This window comes from Coturnix japonica, chromosome 1 (genome assembly GCF_054131305.1).
Source record: "Coturnix japonica strain WE chromosome 1, WE-NBRP24, whole genome shotgun sequence".
Lineage (NCBI taxonomy): Eukaryota > Metazoa > Chordata > Aves > Galliformes > Phasianidae > Coturnix > Coturnix japonica.
The window spans coordinates 158,867,414-158,888,844 of NC_140663.1; the positions used below are offsets into that span (position 1 = coordinate 158,867,414).

Genomic DNA, 21,431 nt, shown 5'->3' on the forward strand with positions numbered 1-21,431 from the left:
ATGATTTTATTTGCCTCCAGCTGACTTGGTTTATCATTGTTTCAGCTTTGTAAAATATTGTCTACAAACACCAACTGTGTGTGTGAGTGAAATCCCTGTGTTACTGAGCGAAACTTTTTTGTGTGTTCTTGATAAATCTTCTAAAATGTTCATTTGGTCCTAAGCTACTTGTGATTTATTCTTAGGGCTGGAGTCCCTCTCTTTGATATGAGTTCTGATAATTTTTTCTAGTTTATGATACAGCACTGCAAAGTTAGGAAGAAAGCTGTTAGAGTAATCAGCATTTCTCAGATGTTCAGTGTGAGTTTTCCTTTGCGTGAGGTGAACTAGAATTTTCCAGGAAAATGGGTGTTTTCTCATAATCTGAATAGGAAAGAAAGTAAAAGTGAAAAATGGAATATTATTGTTACTGTTGGATTTTCTTGTCCAGTCATTAATTGTAAGACCAAAGTTAACAAAATGAAAGGAAAGTCCTTGAACTATGAAGTGATTTTACCTGTTCTTGTGATTGTTCTGGAACTTTTTAGCCAATCTAGTTGCTGTATGTATTTGAATAGATGTGTGTGGTCAGCAAACTTTGTTTTGGGGGAGTTTAGGAAAAGAGGTGATGTAGTGTTTTATTTTGCAGGTTTGTGTTGCTGTTTTCCCTGTTAGTGTGTTTAGGAAATGGATGATAGAGAAGTTACTATAGTCTGGGGATTTCCCCTTACAAATTTTGAGCTCAGCATTTAGTTCAGTACCTGGGTAAATGCTATTCTAGTAATAAATTCAGAGTTCCTATTACTTGTCTGGAGTCATGCATTGTAATTCCCTCCTAAACAGGATCACTGTTTAATCTTGCTGTTTCTGCTGTTTGGAATAAAAACACGCTAGCCAGTACTTTACCTAGCCAAAGGATTTTGGATTTATCCTCCTTTTTCCTCATTCCTCCTTTCTTCCCTTTTTCTTTCTTTCTTCCCTCCCCTTTCCCCTTCTGTACTAGGATATGCTGATATTCTGGATGCCTTGTGTATTTCTAGATAACTTTTCAATTAAGCTGTTTTTACCACAGCCTAGTGTTTAAGATATCAGTGCAAAGCCTTACTGAAAGGCAAACAGTCTAAGTTGACACTAGGGGAATGCCTGGTGTCAGGAATATGACAAATGTGCGTTCAGTGTCTTTTCTTCCTCCAGCATGTTGATGAGGTACATACTGTCTTTAGACTCACTTCTGTTGGATTTTTTGCTTTAGTATTCTGCACGTAGCTTGTGAAAATGTCTTGATTTCACATGTGTGTGTCTTGTAGCAGTGCTTAAGGCATGTTACGTAGGATTTAGATCCTTATGTAAAGGGTTTCGTATTTCCAGATGTAATTGTTAGGAAGTTCTGAAAACTGCAAGTCAGAGCAAACACGTAACACATGGGTGGAAGAGCGAAGTTTAAGTGCTTACTTAGCAGTGGATGAAAGCTTTACTCTCTTACAGGAAGCTTTTATGATTTCTGAGCAGGAGGCAGAACATAGAGGTGTGTGTTTGATGCAGACTCGTGGGAAATATCAGGTATCCTGTCAAAGCAGTATTTGAGGATGTTACTTTCTTAAATTAAAGTTTACCTGTTGAATATATGAATAGAAGTGAAATGCAAACAAATGAAATATATTCATTTTTCCGTCAGTATGATCATAGAACTGCAGTTTGGCATTGACTTCATTGAACTTGTGCTGTTTTTTTTACTTTTATTTTTAGGTGATGAGGTCTATGTAGTATTATTTTATCAGTATATTGGGATGCTTTGCATGGCAAAATTCTTTTAATGGAGAAGCTTTTAATAGTGATGGAACATTGCTGTTATCAACAGATAAGCTTTCAAAGTATAACTGTCTCCTAGGAGACTTTGCTGGTACATCTGTTGGTGAAGGATGAGATGCCTTTTATGTTCCTTCATGTATCCAGGCAGCCAAAAAGATTAGGGAAGATGTGCCCAAAGGGGATATGCTGTCTTGATTTTTTTCTGGAGTCAGTTCTGTTGCAGTGCTGCTAATTCAGCACTCAGTGTGTGCATTAGGCTCATTGTTGTGGTTTTAGCTCATGCTGAAATTGTATTAATGTGAATTTTGACTTGCTCTTCCATAGGTGCTGAGGAAATAGAAACATTACAGTGTAATTTCTAATGCCTCAGGTTCTTAGTAGGCCACGTTCTCACTGAAAGCAGTGGCTGTTCGCTACTGCAAGAACATGATGTCTCTTTAGGCTGCTTTGGCACTTTCCCTTTATGTGCCTAATCTCTCCTTTTTGTGTATATTTCTAAATTTATGACAAGTATCAGTAAATTCTAGTAGATAAAAGTATCGTGAGCATGCAGTTCTTGTTTTAATTTTAATTTTAAAATGCTTCTTTTTGTTTCCCTTAGTTTTATTGATGAGAAAATACTCTGTCATTAATTCTTGAAGTCATATCATTCAATTTGTTATGCTAGTTTACTTTCCTAAATAGTAGCCTGTAAGGCATTCATTTCTCTACTCATTAGCTAGTATACAGTATAAAGTCTTAAGAATAAATAGGAACAAGGATGTTTCTAGGGCTGTTTAGTTATGTTTTGGTGTGTAACATCAGATTTCTTTAAAAAGAAGAATGGCTCTTTTTTTTTTTTCTGTTACTTAGTACATTCTGTGGTGAATTGTTAAAATAAACATTAATGCAAATTGAATACTGAGAGAATGAGAATGCAGTGTAAAATAAGTTTAAATTTGAAATGTTATACATTTTAAATTAAAATTTATGCTGTCACTTGACTTAGCTGTATGTATGTTTTTTAATTACATAACGCTTACTGCTAAAAAATACAGGAAAATACACCTGGTTCTTATAGAAATGAGAAGCAAGGAGAAAAAATGTGAAATTAGGTTTTATTTGGTTGTTTGTATTTTTTCTTATAGACTGTAAACATAAACATGCCAGGCAATTCATTTAAATTTTTATTTTTGTAGGAGGAATAAACATGGGGTCACTCGTGAGAAGATTGCTCAGATGTTGGAACGATACGAATATCAAATATCCGTACCTATTGTCATGAATTCAGAGTTGCCTCCTCACAAACACACGCAGAGGCCACCTGTGCAGCGAAGACATAGGTGGGGAGGCAATACAGACTCATGGAATTCTTACAGTATTTCCAGTAGCTGATAATACAGTTGCAGTCAGTGATAAAAATCTTTTATTCCCCTTCTAAAACACGTCATCACCTCCGATAAACCAGTGGATCTTCTGGTTTAACTAGGCTTGGTTCAAGACCATTTCCTTCTGGAGGTTTTTCCTTTAGTGGACTTTGATGTAAATAAAGCTGTACATAAATGTTTTTAAAAGCTATATTTATTACAGTTGTAATAAGTTTGTTTTTAGTAAAATATTTGATATGAGGTATAGCGTAGTCTTTCTTCCCCATAAAGGTAAGACACGGATGTTTTCATACAACAAATAACTATATGGAAGATTTTCTTTAAAGAAGAAGGTCTTGTTAGATATCTTTGAAAACTAAGTCCCGAAAGAAGAGATTATTTATTAATTAATCAGTTTTAATGGTTTTCATTATCTTTTATGAGACTTTTTTGTTTTTCTTTTAAGCGATGATGTCCCGGGTTGTGCTTTTGTTTTGACTGATAGATATTGCCAAAAACTATTGGCAAACAGAAGGCATGCATTTTCTGGATCATCTCAGAAGCTCATCCCAGCTGAAGCAGCAGTATTCACCAGCCTCAAACTCCGTGACCTCCGTTTTTCATATTTATTCGTTCATTCTGAACAGCAGCCTATAGAATACGATGGTGTCTGCACACCATTGACCTTTTTCTGTTTAAAAACCTAAATTTTATCACTGCAGGCAAAATTCATCGAGTCATTCTTTGTCCATTACTTTCATCTAAAAACAAAGCATGTAATTCATTAGGCTGTCAGATCTCATCAGTTGGGATGCATCCATTCAATGCAACTAATGGATATACTTCTGTAAAACCATGTTGTATTCTTACTTTGGCACAGCCAGTGTGATCTGTTAGCGAATAACAGCAAAAGAACCAGCATGGAGATAGACTAATTTATTGCTTTTTGGTTGGTTGGTTTGGGGTTTTTGTTTTTTGGCTTAAAAACTGCTGACTTGCTTGCTTTCTAACTGCTCACTGTTTTAATAAAATATATTTGTCTTCGGTATTGTTTTAGTTAATTCACTGCAAGTTTTTTTTAAGCTTTGATGCAGATGAGCGTTGTTACTAACCTGTTGGCTGAACCAACTTTTCTTTGGGTCTGACTGTGCTTGATTTTCTCAAACACTGAATGAGTAGATCTCAAAGAGGAAGGCTTGTGAAGAACATGAGAACCTAGTTCAAGTGATTCTTCATTCTCTTTTGTTACTATTACAATGCAGTAGTCATCAGAATCTTGAAAATTGTGAAGCCAGCATGATCTTCATTTTGTACTCCTAGACAATATGACCTAGGGGCCCTAGAAGGTGCTTTACCTTTAAAGTCTGAGTAACTAAACTTGAAAATGCAGGTATGGAATGAAGTAGCTTTCTGTGTTTTTCTTCGCAGCTACTGTGCAAATCTACATTTGTACAATTTAACCTATGTCAAGAATGATATTTTTCTAAGGTATTTTATTAACTAGGATTAAGGTGTGCAGTTTCACATTTACATAATTGTTCTAATACTTCAAAAAATAATGCAAGTAATGCATGGATTCTTAATACATTGAACAACTGTGTATACTTTAAAAAATAACAACAACAAAGCTCTCCCTTGTTGTGTATTATTCACACCAATTGTGTTACTGCATTTTAATTTCCATATTCATCTTTTTCCATGTCTCAAGAGAACTGTGGAAATTGCTGTCAATGATCAGTAATGCTTTCATTATCTGGAAGTTTTTACGTTTCAGTATAAAGGTGCATTTCAGATTAGAAGGAGAGGGATTTTTTTGAGAGAGAGAGACTCATTTAATTTATTCATGTGATCTGTAGTACCTTAAACCATAATAAGGGGCTGAGGTAATGTACTGTTCACAGAGTGTGCTAAGATATTGCCAAAATGGTGGTGATTATTGGAATTTGACATCGTATCTGTTGGTGCTGTCATATTCTGTTTGTAAAAGAATTTTTTTTTTTAAAAAAAGCAGTATTTAATTGGTACTTAAGTTCTCTCTTATCAAAAGTTTGGATTTAAGTAGACGTGAATTATTCCTGCTTTAAAAGGATGGAGCATTTCTGTGTTTTATTGCTTTAATAAGTTGTTGGTGGATGGTGAGTAGTTCTGACATGCAGAGGCGTGTTGGTCAACATAGGTTTGCTATTTGTGAGAGACACACAACGAGAGCAGATTGCTTTGCAACTTGTCACAGGATCAAAAAGTTATTGGAAAGTGCTTGATCTGTAGTGCTGTATTCCAAGGTAAGTAAAGCAACACAACAGGTAAAAACAGCTTTGTTGTTTCACAGTATATTCACGTTTAGTGAGGGTATCGCATTTGTGGTTTAAGCTATGAACTAGAAATGTGTGCATCTGAGACAGAAGTTGCTTTCTTGTCTTTGATGGCATATTAAGATATATAAATATGAGAATAAAAATGAAAGAGGACATGAAATGCACGTGTTGCAGATGTTGGATTTCTCCTGCATCTTCCCAGCAATTAAGTTAGTTGGAAGAAATTCCTTCCCTCTCTGCTGGTACGTCGTGGGATGTCTGTTGAGAATTGAGGGGTTTCCATACAAAAGAAAAGTGTATTACAACACCTGGTAAGAAGCAATGAGACAACGTCATGTTGGAATGTAGTTCATACAATTGAGATCAAATGTTCAATGTAGAAGTGTTGAGATGTTTTGTATAGGTTGGATATGTGGGAATACTTCTCAGTGTTTCTTCAGTGACATTTTTCATTATTATTTTTTTTCACCATTATTTCATTATTTTATCTAATCATCTTTCCAAAACAAAAGCAAGGGCTGCATGGTATTGCTGAAACACCATAACTTCTGTTAGATTAAAGCTCTGTATTATTTCCTAGATGAGAATCTGCTGATACATCAATTTAGGGTTTGTATTTTTCTCTACAAAAGCTAATTGGCTTGGATAGCTGTAAATCAGCTTATTTTCAGTTCACAGAAAAATATGTGGACAGCATAGCTGGTCTTTAAGGTGCGTGGAAGAGAAAGCAATACATAAGAGTTTATCAGGGCCGATCATTTCCGTTTTTATTTCTTATTTTTGTGGTAACAGAAAAGCAGCAAGTGATGTCCTTGGCTTTGGGTAGAGCTGTGACAGATAGATCAGGAATAACAAAAGCATTGAGAAGTATGGCATCCGGAACGAGTCTTGCATTTCCCTTTAGGTGATAGTGCTGTTTCCACATTGAGAGTTGCTCCTTCCTTTCTTAGGTCAGCGATCCTTGACCTTGTAATGTGTACCTTACTGTTTCATAGTGCTGTAACTGCTGTGTTCTGCCAAGTCAGGATGAAGTAACTTTCTCTGCCCTACTTGCAGCCTTTTTATGGTGTTAAATGTGGGGCTTTTTTGCATTTTTGTCACATCTACCCTTTTCTTGAGCACCTCCCGGGATGGTGAATCTGCCACCTCCCTGGGCAGCCTGTTCCAACACCTCACCACCCTAAGAAGAAATAATTTCTCATATTCAACATGGCCCTCTCCTGGAGCAACTTAATGCTCTTATCCTCATAGTGTACCAAATAGCTTTCCTACACCCAGCTTGTACCACAAACTTTTAATGGTTCACGGATGTGCTCTGGAGTGGATTGGGTTATATTACTTCTCCCCCATTGGCTTTTTTCCTTGCATTTTCACTCTGCTTGTGAGATGAATGCGTTGCTTTCCAAGATTCATGAAAACTGAAGCGTAGATGTTGGATCTGAAGCCAGACAGGCATGAAGAATTCGACTTTTGTTTGCAGACAGTAGATTAAACTGTTTCATACATACTCCAAATGCTCAGTGAGGTAGACCTCACTTTATGAAACTTCCAGTTACAGCACTGTGCTTACGGCTATGTAGTGTTGTATATGGGAATAAAGTAGCATTCTATATGTGTGTATATAGAGAACATGGCTGGAGCTTTGGGTTCCATTCTGTATTTTTGTTTGGTTCTAGCAGTCTAGACTGAGTTCCTGTTTTTAATTATGAATGCTGAAGTCATGTTCATCGTGATGTCTTCTTTTTGTTGTTGTTGTTGTCCTGGATCTTGAGGAAAGGCTTTGTGGGTAGCTGACTATGCTGTAGCTGCTCTGTAGGGTAGTGAGCTGTAAGGAGATTAAATGAGTTGATCTTTCAACTGTTGATTTTGTGGTGTTCATGCTGAGCATGTGAAGCTTTGAGATCCTTGCTATGAGTAAGATGTGACACAGGAATGAGTAGAGCACAGGGTCACCAGAGTGCTTTGGACCTGCAGCATGGTGCACAAGAAGAGCCTGGGAGGAATGGGGTTGTTCAGCCTGAAGAAGAGAATGCTGGGGCCAATGCAGCTTGGTGTGGGCTCAGCTTCCTAATGGGAGGCTGTGAATATGGTTACATTTAGTTGTTGTGTGGCAGATGGCAGCAGAGGGGCAGTCTGACACAATGGTATCTGACATGGAAGTGAGGGTGGAGCAAAGGTGTGGCATTGAATCCATCCATGGGAAGAAATGGCACCCGCTGACATTCATCAACAGCTGCTGAATGTCTGTGGGGACCAAACAGTGGATGTGAGCACAGGGACGCAATGGATGACACATTATTAGTATTATTACATTCTTGGTACCTGGTGTTGCGTGGAAATAAATGAGGCATTACTTAGTGTGGGCACTGCAGGGATAGTAGCATGTTGTTTTATAAAACACAAGGCAGTGCTCCTTGTGTATCACGGCTTCTTTCAATGAAAGAAGTTTGAAAGGGAAATTAGATAATCCTACACAGGAGAAATAGTAGTACACACTAATGGGAAGTGAAAATTGGGTGCCAGGATGACAAAATGCTGGGGTTTGTACAAATAAAGAAATGTATTATCTTCCTGACAAAGCACGTAATTGAATGCTGCATAGCTCCCAGTGTTTTGTGCCACTTATGAGACGCATGGAATATGCCTAATGATTACAACAGCTGTTCTTAGTAGCATCACTGCCTGTAGTTATACCTAATTGAATTTTAGCATTGCCATCATCTAAGGTAGCGGCTGGATTTCAGCTGATAGTGTTATGGGTGTTATAGTTACTATTTTCCTCTTTCATCTTGCCTCCCCCCTCAGCTTTTTCCTCCCAAACTGTGTCTCACTGTCACTGATTGGGCCTGACTTGTCTCGATGTGTTCAGTTACTACAGTTTTCTTCACGGTTCTGGAGCCTTCTCTCTCTTCCCTTTCCTTCCCTGAAGAATCAACCTGTGTGTGGAGCCCTACATCTTATTCTCTTTCTTTTATGCCTCAGCTCAAACTGATGCTGATTCCAGAACTGGTAGGTATTTAATTACCTACAGTTTTATTGATAGAGGCTCTTTTGAATACAGCTAAAGTCTGTTTTCCTTCACTGAAAGATCCTATCAGAAAACACGTACCTCCAAGCTCTCATTGCACTTCTATTGCTTCCTTATTATGGTTTTATACTGAGACAGGAGAGGTTTAGGTTAAATATGAGGAGGAAGTTTTTCACTCAGAGGGTGGTGACGCACTGGAACAGGCTGCCCAAGGAGGTTGTGGATGCTCCATCCCTGGAGGCATTCAAGGCCAGGCTGGATGTGGCTCTGGGCAGCCTGGGCTGGTGGTTGGTGACCCTGCACATAGCAGGGGGGTTGAAACTGGATGATCATTGAGGTCCTTTTCAACCCAGGCCATTCTATGATCCTTATTCCCCTGCCCATGATTCTCATCAGCTTGATTTTCGTGGTCTTATATCCAACTTCATTTTACATTTGGTTTGGGTGTGATCATGCCCTGACAATCAACAGCCAACACTTTACTCTCTAAAAATCTAGTTTTAGCTTTGACACCTTTTTGTTGTGTTTGCTTATGACTAAATTCTGGGTTTGGTGGTTGTTACCTTTGTATTCAAGTGCGGTATATTCCTCTACTCTCTCGTAAAAAGAAATAGTGGGTTATATTTATTTACTTCAAGTAGTCTGCACGTGATGAGGATATGTAAGGTGGTACTGCAGCCTGAGAATGTTAAGGTAACTGTTGTGTTTTTTCAATAGCTGTGAATTGCATTTGCAATGGGTAACATTTGGTTGGGTACAGTCTTCATCCGTGTGCTTCAGCTGATGGTTTCCAGCCTGAGTTACCAACTTTAGGATGTGGTGAGTGAAATGTGCTCCACTATTGCTGACAGTGCTTAGGATTTAGTCAGAACTGATTGCTTTGTATCCAGATATGTATATTTAATGTTAGTTTGTTCAAAAACAGATTGCTCGTTGTCAGGGAAAGTGGGATTTTTCCATCCTGTTTTAGAAGGTGTTCTTAAAAGCCTCATGTAAAAATGTCTTCATGTCAATAGCAAATTAGGGAGGAGTGCTGCACAGCAGATTGCCCTGAACTTCAACTAATACACGTTCGACTGCAGTGTCTTCAAATAGTGTATTTGTTGTCCAGCCTGGATTCATTTTGAACAAGTTATCTTCATGGTTAAGCTGTTATCAAACAAGTAGTAAAGCTTATGTTAGAAATGATATCAGACTTGAAAACATGGTTCGTGTTGTGTTTCCAGTGGGTAGTGTTGGCAGCTGCATCTATATGGAATTTTCCCAGAGGGAGCTTAAATGGAAATTGATTATTTGAGCCTTCATGAATAAGAAGAGTGATAATTCTCTATTGTTTTATGTTCTGGTTCGTATTTTGAGATGTGTCTGGTGAGATACTTGTGGCACCTAAATAATGTTGAGGGTGGCATCTGAGCTGTTTCACTTGATCAAGAAGTACATATTTGATACAGGGCAGAAATGCACTCAGCGTTTGTGTGCATGTGGATGTATCCATCAGTGTATTCAGGGTGGATTTCCTGTGTTGTTCAACACATTCCATGATGAAAGAGCCAGAAGAGGAGAAGGAAAAGAGCTCGTTCAGTTAGAAGACAGGCACAGCTTTCATCAAGTGGGCAGGAAAGCAATCAGTGGGCTCACTCCACTTAAAATGGTGGATTGAATGGACCATCATATGAAAGCTGAATTGCTGTAAGTAGCACCTAAGGCAGGTGGAGTTTTTGATGGGTTTCAGTTGGTTGTTTGTTTCTTTTTATGTTTTTCTTTAAAGTCCGGTAGTAAACTTGTATGTATATTTGATTAAATGAGCAGCTTCTAAAGACATGCTGTGGTCAAACCTGTTGTGTGCTGCTCTCTGTGCTCTCTTTGGATCAGTGTCTCCTGTGTCTGGACCAGGATTGTGATGGCTGGTTATATAGTACATGGAACCATATAACAAGCAGTTCTGTAGAGTGGTTGAAACTGGGGTAACTCTTTGAGCACTGTGATAGAAGAATGTATTTCATGAGGGTGTATGTTTAATTCTCACTGCTGTTGCAAAATGAAGAGCAATAGAACCATAGAATAGGATAGATTGGAAGGGACATTAAAGGTCATCTAGTTCCAACCCCCTGCCATGCACAGGATCACTTGAGACTGAACCCAGTTAGTAGGATTGTTACTGGTTTGGGTTGGGTAGCACTGATGTACAGCACTGCATTGTGTAAGCATTTCTTATGAATCATAAACGGTGAATTTCTATCCCAACTTTCTGCTGCTGACAGTAGTTACATTGCTCATTGTAATCAAGTAGACATCAATTTAAATGTATGGTAGAGCTGAAGTTCATTAAAATAAACTTTCATTAAAATAACTGGCTTCTTTTTTCCCCTCTTTTTGTCATTTTCCAGGGTTTTTTTTTAACAAGTTCCCACCTTCCAAACGTTTTCTTTGCTTGTTCTGCCTCAGCTGTGATGGAAATGCTGGTTTCTCCAGTGAGGGCTCTGGGCGCTGCCTCTAAGGCTGGAGGTGCTGTTTTGAGCATTGGGTTAAACCTTGAGGTCACGAGTAACAGAGTTATAGGATAAAGCTTTTGATATTGCCTAAGTGGCAGGCTGAGAAATATCCAAGTATCGTTATAGAATGTGAATTCCTCTTCCAACACAAATACTATTACATTGCTAAGGTCTTTATTACTAAACAGTCGTGTCTCTTTAAAATGCATAATGTGGCAAAATGTAAATAACAACTGAACCTGCAGTGCTTTTCTTTCCACTTGAGTGTTTTGTGTGCTGTAAAACAACTTGTTAGCAAATGCCCCTGCTAAGGAAGAAGTCTATCTGTATCTATCTCCATGCTGGTTCTCAGACTTTCTCTGTGTGCCATGTGGTTTTATGAGTGGGGAAAACTCTTCTAAAAAGCACATAATTGGGCTAAAAGAGGAGGAACTGAGTTAAAATGTAAGACAATTAGCAGACAATTCACTTTATTAAATGAAAAACAACAGCCATAATGTGATACTGGATATACCCCACACAGGAAATCTCAGCTGTGGCATCCCAGTGCATGACAGTGTTTGGAGGCAGTGTTTTGTTAGGACTGAAGAAGAGTGAAGAATAATGCAATTAATTATTCTGCCCTCGGTCGTCTGTCACATCCCTTTTTGTTTTAGTCCTTTCTGGAGCTAAATCCAAACCCTTAGAAAACTGATTTCACAAAGCTGATCTAAAATCTCTCTTCCAAGGTGGAGAATTGGGGTGGTTGTATTTAATATGAACTGGTGGTTCTTACTATAAAATCATACTTCCAGGCACACAAAGTCATCCATCTGGACCAACGTTTGCTACCATCTTTATTATGACATGCAGCAGTTCCAGTGCAATAACAGCTGCTGGTTTCTGTGGGTTATCCAATGTTATTTCCATGTTATTTGGTGGCTGTGTTTCTGCAGTTCTTGCGTTCTAAAGTGAATCCTCTCCAGTACGTTTTTGCTTCTTGAATCTGAATTAACAGTGAGGAGCTTACTGCAGTGATGGGGCTGGAGGAGTCTGTTCCTTTGCTGCTGGATTTCAGCCTTCCCGTGCTGGTGCTGATGCTGCCGATCTGCTGGTCATTTCCATAGAGCTTTCAATGACAGCACAAAGATCAAATAGCAGATTCTCTATGGAACTGGCGCTCACATCTGCTGTTTTATTTCCATGCTCCATTCAAAGCAAGCACAAGTAGAATGCTCTTTTGTACCCCCTTTTGAGGGACATCATTGTTTTGGAAACCTCAGAGAACTTCCTCCTCTGAAAACGCTTCCTAAAGCTCCTTTTCAGAAGGAGGAATGTTAGTGTCAGGATTTAAGGCACGTTCTGCGATATGTATGTAGTTCAGACAAACCTGGGTTACATCTAATAAAACCCTCTTTAATTACCACTGTAGGCATCATACTTTTCTGCAGTCTCATTCAATAGCCAAAGGAAATCTAGTCAGTCCTAAAACTACTCCTCTTTTTCTTCCAGGCAGCCTGTGCCTCTTTGGGGTGTTTCAGTGTAGGGAAGGGCACTGTGAGCAGAATGGGATATTGTCCAAGTGCAATTCATCTTGGCCAATACACAGTACAGGTACCTGCACTTAAAGTACAGCACCCTGTACTGAAAGTATACCCGCCTGTGCAAGAGGAAGTCAGATATCATTACTGAGAGGAGCACCATGTAGACTTAATTACCAGCATTAGGGGGATGCTTCCAGATCTGGGTGCCATTTCAGGGCAATTAGATGCATGTGCTTTCCCATGAGGTCTTCTCTGTGATCCATAGCACTCAATGCAGCCATGCGAAGGCGCTGGGGCTTCTGGATCCTGTTCTGGTTTAGTAATGCTGTGGCTGTGCTGTGGCCTGGAGGGTTTTTCTTATGTTCATTTCAGGGTTAACTAACACAACAATTTCAGAGAAGTCATTTCTAGGGCTGCAATCTATTGAATTTGTTGAGAAATGCAGGCAAAATTCACTTTAACTCACTGCCTGCAGCTGGGTTAATTTATCTGTAGTGTATTGTTTTGTTGCAAATAGAATGTGAAATATTCTCTTCTCCAAACATGTGCCCACTCATAACACACTGAGCAGCATCAGAGTGTTGCTGTAGTTCCAATGCCTGTGTATTATTCAGGCTTTTGGTTGGTACAGTCTTCAGTTCTAAGTGTAGTCTATTTAATCCCAATGGATGACGTTTTCTTACTTGGTACCCTCTGCTCTGTGTGATGTTTCAGGAATTTCAGAATAGCAGAAGCCCTTTAACTTCTTTAGTATCTACATTAATGCATCCAGAAACAGGATTTCAGTGATTTTTGGTACTTCTAGTAAAACTAAGTTAATGAGACTGCTACTGTATTTATTTATATGTCAGATGTTCAAGACTGTTCTGAGCTATAAGGTCCACACTTGTGTTTAATCAGTAGTTCTTATCTGAGGTTCTGTCAGTTTTAAGTCTGACAAAGTCTGTGTTTGACCATTATTAATGGTAAATACCCTTCAAATGGAGCACTACAAGTATGTTCGTGCTGATATTTTAATGCATATATTGGTTTTTAAACTCTTTTTATTGTTACTTTTCACACAGGGAGAGAATTTTAAGGACAAACCGTGGGCATCCCTTGGCAAAAGTAAAGCAGAGGAGAAAGCGAAAAAGAAACAAGAAAATGAAGATGACAGAAATCACGAAGCAGAATTTAGGTGGAGCGGCTCATCTTGGCCCAGACAACCAGGAAACATCTGAAAGTGAAGGGGAGGACTCAGAAGAGGAGAACAGAAAGTCCTTGTGTGCGTCTGGGGAAGGTCCTGAGGATCCAATGGGAGGTTGTGAGGAGCGGCCAAATGGTGATAAGGAAAGTGGGACAGAAGCTGTGAGCTCTCCTGTCTCAGAGATCTCAGCCGTATCCAATGGGGTGCTGACACATGAAGTGCCTGTAGAAAGTGACAGCTCACTTCTAACAGATAAGAAACCCCTTTGTACTGGAAGCACGACCGAAAACATGTTTGATGGTGAGGAAGTGAATCAAAGGCATAGGGAAAATCTTTGTAAGAGCAGCTGTATCCGAGAAGCAGAATGCAACTCCAAAGGTAACGGGCTGCTGTCCAGCACAGAAAGCAAACTTAAAAGTGCATGTGAACCTGACATGGAAGCTGAACAGTTGCATTTAAATGGTGAAGAAAAAGAAGCGTCTCTCTGTCACAACTCCAAAGTGCATTACAAGGTACCTGATAGTAACACAGACAATAAAGGGGCTGTGACACCTGAAGAGAAGAACTGCTCTAATGGCTGGGCTTTTCTTTCAGTTAGTTCATCTGCTGAGGAATTGCAGCTGGGTTTTGATACACAACTTCCTCCTTCTTGGTCTGAGGATCAGTCTGTAAGTGAGCAAAGGCAGAAGAAAGCGAGGAAGCCCAAACAGATGTGCGCCAACAATTCAAGAGAGCTGAACTGCCCCCAGCGCAGTGAGGGATTGGTAAAGGAAAATCACCAGGGAATGGGGACTGAGGAGGCAGGGAATATACAGAACAGTGGTCTGTTGGCATCTCCGCCTGATGAAGTGAGTGTAGGTTCTCTTGTGGAACCCAGGAGCACCTCCACACTCTGTTCAATGGAAGTAAATGCTTCAGGAAATGGCGCTGCACCGGTTGCACCAAAGAAAAAAAGGTACAGAAGAATAGTCAACTTAGCACCCAAGTTCAATCTGCCCAGAGAGATCGCTGGTGGAACGGAGGGAGGGGAGGAAGTCCCACTAAAAGCTGATGGTCCCTCAGAAGGTGTGTTAGAAGTGGAGCAAAAGGGCTTTCTGCACCAGGACCATGGATATTTTCATTTGGGACAGTCTTCTCCAATGCCAAAGTATCCTTGTAGTGTTTCCACGACAAAGCAGGAGCGAGCTCCAACTCCAAGGCAGCAACAGGCAGTTGGTAACAGAGCAGGTGAGAGTGAACAAACCTCCTCAGACGTCACGAGCAGCCAACCAGATATTTTGTCTTCTGTTAAAGCTGATTCTGAATATGCAGAAGATCTGAGCAGCTTGGAAAGGTGTGTCGTAAATGTGCACAGAACAGATGGCACTGAGCCGTCAGAGGCCTCTCCACCTGCATTTAAACAAGATGGGAATGTGAAAGCCAGCTTCCTGGGACTTCCCTTATCTATAGGATTTGCTTTTCAACTTGTGCAGCTCTTTGGTTCTCCAGGTCTTCCACTGGGTAATGCTTGTCTTACTGCTGCTGTGTAAATATATATATATATATATATGTGTGTGTGTGTGACTAAATGTTCGTTCTGACTGCAGGTAGCAGTGAATAGTAACCCTAGTGAAAGGAATCACTGCTGCTTTGGTGAACTACTTTCTCTTTCTTTTCTATAACTAAAATCATTTGCACTTTCCCTCCAAGGCGCCACTGGGCTTGGCCTCACCCTCACATTCTCTGTAGGGATGGCATCTGAGTAACTTCAAATCCAGAGCATGAAGCTCTTGATGTGAATACATCATTCTTCAGAATGACTTTAATGTGTTGATGACCAAACTAAATGGACAAGAGGGTACAAACTATGTGCTGCTACATTAAGCCTGCATGTTTGATTTCCTTTTTGAATTTATATCTGGTAGATGTTGGCAGCATTTTCTCATAAGCAAAGAAAAAGAAATTGAACCCTAATGTGGGTTTACTCATAAACCCCAATGTGGGTTAGGTACAACTGAATAACTTTTCCACTTTGATATCAAACTTACAGGATGCATTTCCAGTCATTCAGTACTTCTTTTTTAATCACACGTGACTGGGTGTCATAGTGGCGTGTTTGCCTTCCGCAGCTCTAGTTGTCCTATGTTTGTACTTTCAGTTTCACACATTAACTTACTTAGAAGCAACGTCAGTGCTCGGGGGAGCTGTGTGTGGCAGCTGTGATGGAAAGAGCCTCCCATGTCCCCTGTGTGTAAAGGTCTGCAACGTCCTTGGCCTAAATTTAGTCAGTGGGAAAAAAACAGTGTTTGATTTGGCAAACAAATAGATTTTAAAACACTGATGAGCTGTTGAGCCTGTACACCTGTTTGTTTCAATGGAGTTAAATTTGACCGTGTATCCTCGTGTAAAAATGTAAAGACAGCTGAAAAGCAGCTTATGTTCTGTCTCTGTGCTAATACAGGAGTGCTGATTCTTTTTATCACACAAGCTGGTGGCAGTGCTACCTGCCAGAACAGTGTTGGCAGCCCCCTGGCAGCACTGCTGGCCTTGGTGTGTGCCCAAAGAACCTGCAGTGCTGCCTGACCTCAGTTTAGCACCAAATCGTGTGCATACAGGGTTAAGCAGAGCCAGGAACAACTGGTGTTGTGCTCAACTGCTGTAATGTTATTGCACTCTAAGCTTGGCAAGAGCTGATGTCTGTGGTCTTGATTGCCAGCATCTAGGAGGGACTGGAGTTGGCCATGACTTGAAAGAAGTGATCTGCCAGGGGGAAAGCAAACAGAACATTCCAAAGCACTCAATTGCTGGGTGCAGCAAATGTCATTCTTCTGTGAGTGAGTTTCTGGGTGTTTAGATTGTTTAGCGAAGGGAGCATATAAACAGGAGGGGGAACAGCTGTTTGTGAGGGTGGATAGTGACAGGACAAAGGGGAATGGTTTTAAACTGAGACAGGGGAGGTTTAAGTTAGATATTAGGAGGAATTTGTTCACACAGAGGGTGGTGATGCACTGGAACAGGTTGCCCAAGGAGGCTGTGGATGCCCCATCCCTGCAGGCATTCAAGGCCAGGCTGGATGTGGCTCTGGGCAGCCTGGTCTGGTGGTTGGTGACCCTGCACATAGCAGGGGGTTGAAACTGGATGATCATTGTGGTCCTTTTCAACCCAGGCCATTCTATGATATGATATTCTGTGATATGATATTCCAGATGAGTTTCCTTTGCAAACAACCTTTAAGAGATATACAGCCGCCATGATATCTCTGAGCTCCCACCAGCTTGTGATTGCTGTGGGTTTCTTTTCTCCTCAAAATGCTCCATGCAGAATGCTGACCATGTTCTGATTCAGACACATTTTTCTCACAACTTCAGAAATTCTTGTGTTTTTTGGTGGCCGGCTGCATGTTGATAGGCTGTTGGTTATAGACACACACATAGAATCAAGGGATGCTGCAGGCAGGGTTGCCAACCACTCCATCAGGCAGTAGATTCTGTGAGTGATAATTGCAGACTGTTTTTGTGTAATTATTTCAGAGGGAAAATTTTTGGTAAGTAAATGTCTTTGGGTATTTATAAATGAGAGATTAATTTACTTACTTACTTGGCTGCTTCTCTTACAAGCACCAAATATATTTTAGACTGCTTTCCTATGAAGGATCTTTTCAGCTCCTTAAGGAGCAAAGGGTTGTTGCATTTAGAGCGTTTCAGAGAGTGATTTGTTGTGTAATACTGCAGAGCTTCCTATAATGAAACATTTTAAAACTTGGAGTTTGTTACCAGGCTGCATTTTGTGGAATTTCTGGGCTGAGATCTTTCTGTTCTTGTTTGTGCTGTGGTTCAGGGGAGTGCGGGGGAAACAAAACCTTTGCCTAAGAAAAGAAAACAAAACCAAATCTCTTTCCCCTCCCCTCTGGTGCAGTGGCCTTTGATTCTGTAAATGTCACTTTTGGCTTTGCTGCTGGCTTATGTAGGAATTAGCAAAAAATTCTAATGCAGTGATATACTTTAGCTGTGAAGAGATGTGAACACTCAACTGCAAACATATTTTCTTCTGCAGAATCCTTGTTGCCAGATGATTATGTAGTTCCTCTTGACTGGAAAGTTTCAAAGATGATCTATTTACTGTGGAAGACCTCTGTGGAGGTACGAATTTTTAGGGGACTTCGGAAGGCTTTCCAATATTCCAGGTGTTACATTCAGCTCATGAAGCAAGGTTCTACTCTTTGCTAGTAAACTCTCCTTCTTTTTTAATGTCCACAATGAGGAGATAAATGCTTTACGTGCACTTCTGGGTATTTCCAAAACCAGTTCATGCCGTGGGAGGATCCAGGTTTTGGAAACTCAGCTTCAGAAGTACATACAAAGTAGCTGTGGGAGATTAAAAAAAGACTATAAAATTTCCTTGATCCTTCTGACCTGGCTTGTCTTCACTAAATACATCATACTGTATCCAGTGTCTTCCTCCTCATGGTTTTCTCCCATCATCTGAGCAAGTGCCACCCTCTGCAAACAGCAGCAACTTCGTGGCTACTCCCACCACGAGCAAAGAGGTCACAGGGTGACTGATGGCAGCTCAACTTTCCTTGTCTAATTAGAACTTGTGACTTACAAATTACACTTCTGCTACTTCCCACTGCTGCTTTGTAAAGGTTTGGTGTTACTTAAGGAGCAGTGTGCTGCCTGCTAGTGGAAATGAGGAAAACCCTGTAGGTACAATGACACAGTAACTCTAAAATAGAACACAGACTTTGTTCTCTCCCAGAATAGCAAAATCTTTTGTCACAGACTCTCTCTTTTTCTCTATACTGTTGTTATGTATTTTAGGAGAAGCAGAAAGCAAATGGGTTGCGGAGTGGAAGTGCCTTGGCTGGTGAGTGTGTTTTGTGATACAAAACTGGCATAAAAATATTTGTAGAGAACATAGTTAATACTGAAGAATGCCGAGGATTTTCAGCACAGAAATCCGGTTATTGGTTGTTTTGTTCCTTTATTTCTATATTACTTTAGTGTAATTTACTGTAAATTGCACAACAAGATTAAAATACAATCGTTGTTTGCTGGAAGCTGATATGATTTGTTGCCTGAAATAGGAGTTTGTTTATGGGGCAGCAGAGAGAGACAAAGAAAGGAGGTCCTTAGAGAGCTGAGAGGAAGTAGAAAAGCAGGATTTATATATATGTGTATATGTAAAACCGATAGATATACAGATAGATATACAGACAGATGTGTATCCATATAATTTAAACCTGAGATGATTAGCTTATTTGTGAGGCCATTTAGGAAACAAAACCATGAGCATTCTGATGAAATAAAAGCTTGCTGTGGAAACAGCCTATTCCGACATGATACAAATGTATAACACCAAGTATCTTTAGCTGCAGATTACAATCTGTTTATTTTTTAGCTGATGTTGTTACCCCTGAAGATCTAAATGAAAGTCACCGCGAGAACGAAGACGCTTCTGAACTGCTTCCAGAAACATCTCCTGGGGTGATGGCAGAGAACACCGCGACCTGCGCCAGCAGCGGCTGCCTGGGCGCTGTCCTCCATCAGTTGTGACTGAACATCTTGGTTCAAATAACAAACAAATCAACCTGCATGAAGGAGAAGGTAATCGGTCACACCTGTGTTCTATTTCTGGTATTCGATTTGGCCAAGTATCTGAAGAACGTGGGTTGTTAGGATTGTTAAGCTGCATTAAGAATCACCCAGTTAACTTCTTTTCCTTTTTTTCAGGTAGGGATTGAGAGTGAATTTCATTCATTTGTTTGTTTTGAGGTTTATTTTTTTCTTGTGAGGTGGAGGGTTGTTGGCTTAGATTGGTCTGATTTTGTTTTTAAGCCTAAGTGAGAAAGAGTGAGCAGCAATTTGTTGTTACGTCCCCCTCTTTTTCCCCTCTCAGAATCTGGATTCTACCTGGTGCAGTGAAAGCAATGGTGTAGTATGCTTAGCAGCTGCACTTTGTTGCCAGTTTAATTACTGAGGTGAGCTGGTGTGATTCATGTCACCTCCGTGCTATATTCCTGATTTGTTGAGCAGTTGAGAGTAAGCATTCGGGAGTGCCCAGGTGACCAAGAACAAATGGCATCCCGGCTTGTATCAGCAATAGCGCAGCCAGCAGCAGCAGGGAGGAGGTCATTCCTCTGCACTCAGGTTTGGTGGGGCCACATCTCAAGTGCTGTGTTCAGTTCATCACTCGCTACAGCTGCCTGAAGGGAGGTTGCGGTGAGGTGGAAGTTGGCCTCTCCTCCCATGTAACAGTGGTAGGATGAGAGGGAGCGGCATCAAGTTGTGCCAGAGGTTCAGGTTGGATATTGGGTAGAAGTTCTTCTCAGAAGGAGCAGTGATGTGGTGGTACAGGCTGCCCAGGGAGGTGGTGCAGTCACCATCCCTGGAGGCGATCAGGAACCGTGTGGGTGTAGCACTGAGGGACGTGGGGATGGGCTGGTGGTTGGGCTGTGTGATCTTAGTGGTCTTTTCCAACCTTAATGATTCTATGGTTCTAAGCAATATTGGCCAAGTGCTATTTAATTATTAGTCAGATGACTGTGTATCTGTATTGTTCCGTCAGGCTGTTTTTGTTGAAATGAGAGTGGACAGTGTTTATGTTAACAGAGGGTTAATCTCAAGTAGTTTTGAGAGCTCCTTAGAACAGAGTGGGCAGCACATCAGTATTTGTTGTGGAGATTAGGCAAGAGATCCTGACTTAAAATAATAATGATAATGAAATGCTGAGATCAGTGAAAACAGGGTATTATTTTAGTGCCTAAAAGCTCTTCTTAGACCAGGAACCCCCATCACCAGATGCTAATAGAACTGTAGAGCAAGCTGACAAAGCTGGTAGCAGTTTAAGCATTTATCTGCATTTATTATTACAAAATAAAGGCATGTTTGAGGTATAGCAGTAACTCCCTACAGGAATATATCTTCCAGTACAGCCCCATGGGGCAGTTGTTTGGGTGAGACCAATCTCCTGATGACACGTTATCAGTCCTCCTCTCCTGACTGTGCTATTGCTGGCATCTCCCCATGCTGGATGCGGTGCTTCTGCAGCTCTAGGGTGAAGCCATTCAGCTTCATAAATAAATGATAAGAGCAGGGGGAAATAAATGCTAAGAGCAGGGGGGAGGGAAGGAAGATTAAATAGAAAATAGATATTAAAAATAATAATAATAATAATAAAGTGTCCACTGTGTTACTCTTCTTATTTTTGAGTGTTTTCAGCCTTGGGATTGCTAACACCTCGCTATGGCTCTAGTTTTGACATCCAGATTTTCTTCCTTTTTTCTTTCATTTTTGATTTTCCCCCCTGCATTTTCTATTTTCTGCATTTCTCTCTGTTCCTTTTCAGTTATTACAAAAGGTGCCGGCAGCCGAGTATGAAATGAAAGAGAAACAGGCTTTGTGACTCTCAGATAGGTGAACTCTTTAGTCCGAAGGTCAGACCTGCCGCAATTAAAGCCTGCACAATTGTGACATTTCAACTAAATCTTTTCTTTCTTTCATTACAGAAACTTCGCTTTAATTCCACAGTGGAAAGGCTTCAATTTGCAACCAAAGATTTTAAATGCAAGGAGCAACCTGGAAGAAATAAACCAGTATCAATTGCTGGTGTGAATCTGTAGCTATTTTCCTCCCCCAGCATCATCAGCTTCTTTATGCACATAATAAAAGCCACAATTGAGATGATTTTTGTTGTTACGTGTGTTAAAAGGTGTCTTGCTGAAGCCGGTTGGAATGTATTTGTACATCTTAATGAGCACAAAGGAGGCTTGAAT

General features: G+C 40.3%; 1 protein-coding gene across 11 annotated transcripts in view; it reads left to right on the plus strand.

Moving 5' to 3' along the window:
* Nucleotides 1–21,342, plus strand: part of LOC107308263 (NEDD4 binding protein 2 like 2) — a 34,873-nt gene extending 13,531 nt beyond the window's left edge. For 3 of the 11 annotated variants that reach the window (XM_085536272.1, XM_085536277.1, XM_085536281.1), the window contains 6 exons: nucleotides 2,967–3,110; nucleotides 13,557–15,178; nucleotides 17,711–17,796; nucleotides 18,478–18,523; nucleotides 19,058–19,263; nucleotides 21,165–21,342. In XM_085536272.1, the coding sequence (XP_085392398.1) occupies nucleotides 2,967–3,110; nucleotides 13,557–15,178; nucleotides 17,711–17,796; nucleotides 18,478–18,523; nucleotides 19,058–19,212 (2,053 nt within the window). In that variant the 3' untranslated portion in view covers nucleotides 19,213–19,263; nucleotides 21,165–21,342. Of the gene's footprint in view, nucleotides 1–2,966; nucleotides 3,111–3,600; nucleotides 4,183–9,158; nucleotides 9,297–13,556; nucleotides 15,179–17,710; nucleotides 17,797–18,477; nucleotides 18,524–19,057; nucleotides 19,264–21,004 lie in introns of those variants that run through there. The other 8 variants (XM_085536274.1, XM_085536273.1, XM_085536280.1 and 5 more) reach the window with 8 other exon arrangements.
* Nucleotides 21,343–21,431: the final 89 nt, after the last annotated feature.